Source organism: Leopardus geoffroyi, chromosome D1 (assembly GCF_018350155.1).
Source record: "Leopardus geoffroyi isolate Oge1 chromosome D1, O.geoffroyi_Oge1_pat1.0, whole genome shotgun sequence".
NCBI classification, from domain to species: domain Eukaryota; kingdom Metazoa; phylum Chordata; class Mammalia; order Carnivora; family Felidae; genus Leopardus; species Leopardus geoffroyi.
Window position 1 is genome coordinate 62,722,695 of NC_059329.1, and position 3,114 is coordinate 62,725,808.

Genomic DNA, 3,114 nt, shown 5'->3' on the forward strand with positions numbered 1-3,114 from the left:
GGCTCTGAACTGTCAGCACAGAGCCTGGTGTGGGGCTTGAAGTCATGGACTGTGAGATCATGACCTGAATCCAAGTCGGATGCCCAACCGACTAAGCCACCCAGGCACCCCTCTCCCTCTCTCTCTAAATAAATAAACATTAAAAAAATTTTAATTAAAAATAAAATAAAATAAAATAAATATATCTTATAAACATTGAGGTTAGAAATATAGAAAGAAGGAAATTATAAAAACACATTTAATAAATATATAAATACATGTACATGTATATACATGTATACACTATATGCACACACATACATAAATCACACACACAGATATTATCACACAAAGGTGATAAACATTGTAATTGAGTTACAATCCTCATTGTCTGTAACAGGGTAGTTTGTTGTCAAATTGAAGTTTAAACATAGCTTGGAGTAAAAGAAGAAAGCACCAAAAAGAAAAAAAATACACATACCATGCTATCTCTGGAAAGAAACTAAATGGAAGAGATTTTCAAGATGGAGTTTTTTTTACTTTTTTATGATTCTCTTGTGTGTGTTGTTTGATCATAATTTGTACAAATATACGTATTATTTACACTAAATTTAGCATCCTATAAAAACAAAATATATATACTTTGTTAGTCATGGACAGAGAGTACAGGAAGAAAATGTTTCAGTATAGAGAGATCAGAGAGTGTGCCCAAGACATATTATTTTAAATAAATATTTTATTGAACTATAATATTCACGCAAAAAAGAGCACACATCATAAGTATCACCAAGCGGATACACCCTGTAATTGCCATTCAGATCAAGAACTAAATCAGTGGCAGCACCTCAGAAGCACCCCTCATACTCTGTTCCATCATTATCTGAGCCTTTATTCTCAAAGTTAAACATCATCCTGGTTTCTACGACTACAAATTAATTTTACATGCTTATGACCTTTATCTAAATGAAATCATAGAATACATATTATTTGGTCTCTCTCACTCCACATTATACTTGAATAGATCACAATTACTTATTTATTCAGTTTGGATATTGATGGACATACATTCTGTGTGTTATGAATATGCTGCAACTTACATCTTTTAAAAGTTCTCTGGTGAACATATGTATGCACTGCTGAATATACAGTTGATAAACTCAGGAATGAAAGCAGGAGAAAAGAACTTGGGAAAGAGGAATGAACTCTAAATGGTTTTGGCAGGAGAATGCTGAGATAAAGACTTTGATGAGCACAGCTCATGTTTTAGCAGGGATTTAAAATCTTAAAAAAGTTCAACTCCCGTCCTAGTGACCCAACCACTCTTCCCTAAGAGTAAGTCTATGAAGAACATGGAATTTCAGAAGAGAGAGTCTTTGTCTACACGAACATAGTGTCTACCCCTTTAAAAAGAGGTGGAAGAGGGAGCATGGATGGCTCAGTCAGTTAAGGATCCGACTTCAGCTCCGGTCATGATCTTGCCATCTGTGAGTTCAAGCCCTGCATTGGGCTCTGTGCTGACAGCTCAGAACCTGGAACCTGTTTAGGATTCTGTGTCTCCCTCTCTCTCTGCCCCTCCCCTGCTCACACTCTGTCTCTCTCTCTCTCTCTCTCTCTCAAAAGTAAATAAACATTAAAAAAATAAAAATAAATAAAAAGAGGTAGGAGAATTAAAGTTCCATGAAAGTATTTCCTGTGGCCAGATAAGTGCTTTCATTTGTAGAGTTCCCTACAGACTTGGTTATCTCAACCTGGATAAGAGAATTCTAACTTCTAAGAAGACTCTACTTAAATGTTGTGAGAATTGTCCTTTTCCTTAAACAAGAATCTAATAACAATTTCTCGTATCTGCTTGGTTTTCACCCCATACACAATAGGGTTCATTGTGGGAGGCATGAGCAGGTAGAGATTAGCCATAATAATGTGTATATGTGGAGGAATAGTGTGTCCCCCAAACCGGTGAGTAAAGAAGGTGAAGAAGGCTGGGACATAGGTGATGACAATGGCACAGATGTGAGCAGTGCATGTGCTAAAGGCCTTCTGCCGGGCATCTGCTGATGATAGACTCACAACTGCCCGGAGGATCATAGTGTAGGAGATTGTGATGCACAGGATGTCAAAGCCCCCAATCAGGAGGGCAACCATTAAACCATATATGGCATTGATCCTAACATTACCACAGGATATCTTGGCCACAGACATGTGGTCACAGTAGGTGTGAGGTATGACATTGCCCCTGCAGTATGGCAGGTGCTTGGTGAGGAAAGTGAAAGGGATAACAAGTATTACACCTCTAAGAAAAGTGAGGAGTCCAGCCTTGGAAATGACTGAATTTGTGAGGATAGTAGCATAGCGCAGGGGATAGCAGATGGCCACATAGCGGTCCAGGGCCATGAGCATGAGCACCCCAGACTCCATTCCTGTGAAAGTGTGCACAAAGAACATCTGGGCCAGGCAGGCCTTGAAATCAATCTCCTTGAGGTTGAACCACAATATGCAGAGGGTGTTGGGAAGAGTGCTGGTGCACATGAGCACATCTGTGAAGGATAGAAGGGCTAGGAAAATGTACATAGGTCTGTGTAGGGCTTCTTCAGAGTAAATGAGGTATATAAGACCAAAGTTTCCTGTGATGGCAATGCTGTACATGGTACACAGGGGGAAGGAGATCCACAGATGTACTTCTTCCAGCCCGGGGATGCCATTTAGGATGAATGAAACTGGAGTTAGGCTGGTGTCATTTAGGAATGACATAACACCTGTTGGAAGTTCATGGTACAGAAGTTACAGAATTGCTCTGTACGCAGGAAAAAAGAAAGGTCCAGAGAGTAACTCACCAGCAGGATTTTCTTCTTCATAAATTCTAATTTGTCTTTCTTGTAGGTCAATCACTAAATATGATCTTTTATGTTGACTTTGTGACATATACACTGTTTGGGTCCATTACTTACACATTAGATATTGGGAAGACGAACTGACTGAATTTAGTGAATGTGCTGAATCTGGATGTGTCCAGGGTTTTTGGTTATCATAATTTACAGTCCATTCTCCAGGCTGAGTTGGCCACTAAGTGACTAACTGGATGATCAAGGATTGAAGAAATATTTGACATGTTCTAAGGGCTCATTATCTTAGTCAGAT

General features: G+C 39.0%; 1 protein-coding gene across 1 annotated transcript; it reads right to left on the minus strand.

Annotated features, from left to right (window-relative positions):
* Positions 1-1,764: 1,764 nt before the first annotated feature.
* LOC123602538 (olfactory receptor 52N1) lies at positions 1,765-2,727 on the minus strand. The gene has a single exon (XM_045487026.1). The coding sequence runs from the start codon at positions 2,725-2,727 to the stop codon at positions 1,765-1,767; it is 963 nt and encodes a 320-aa protein (XP_045342982.1).
* Between the last annotated feature and the right edge of the window lie 387 nt (positions 2,728-3,114).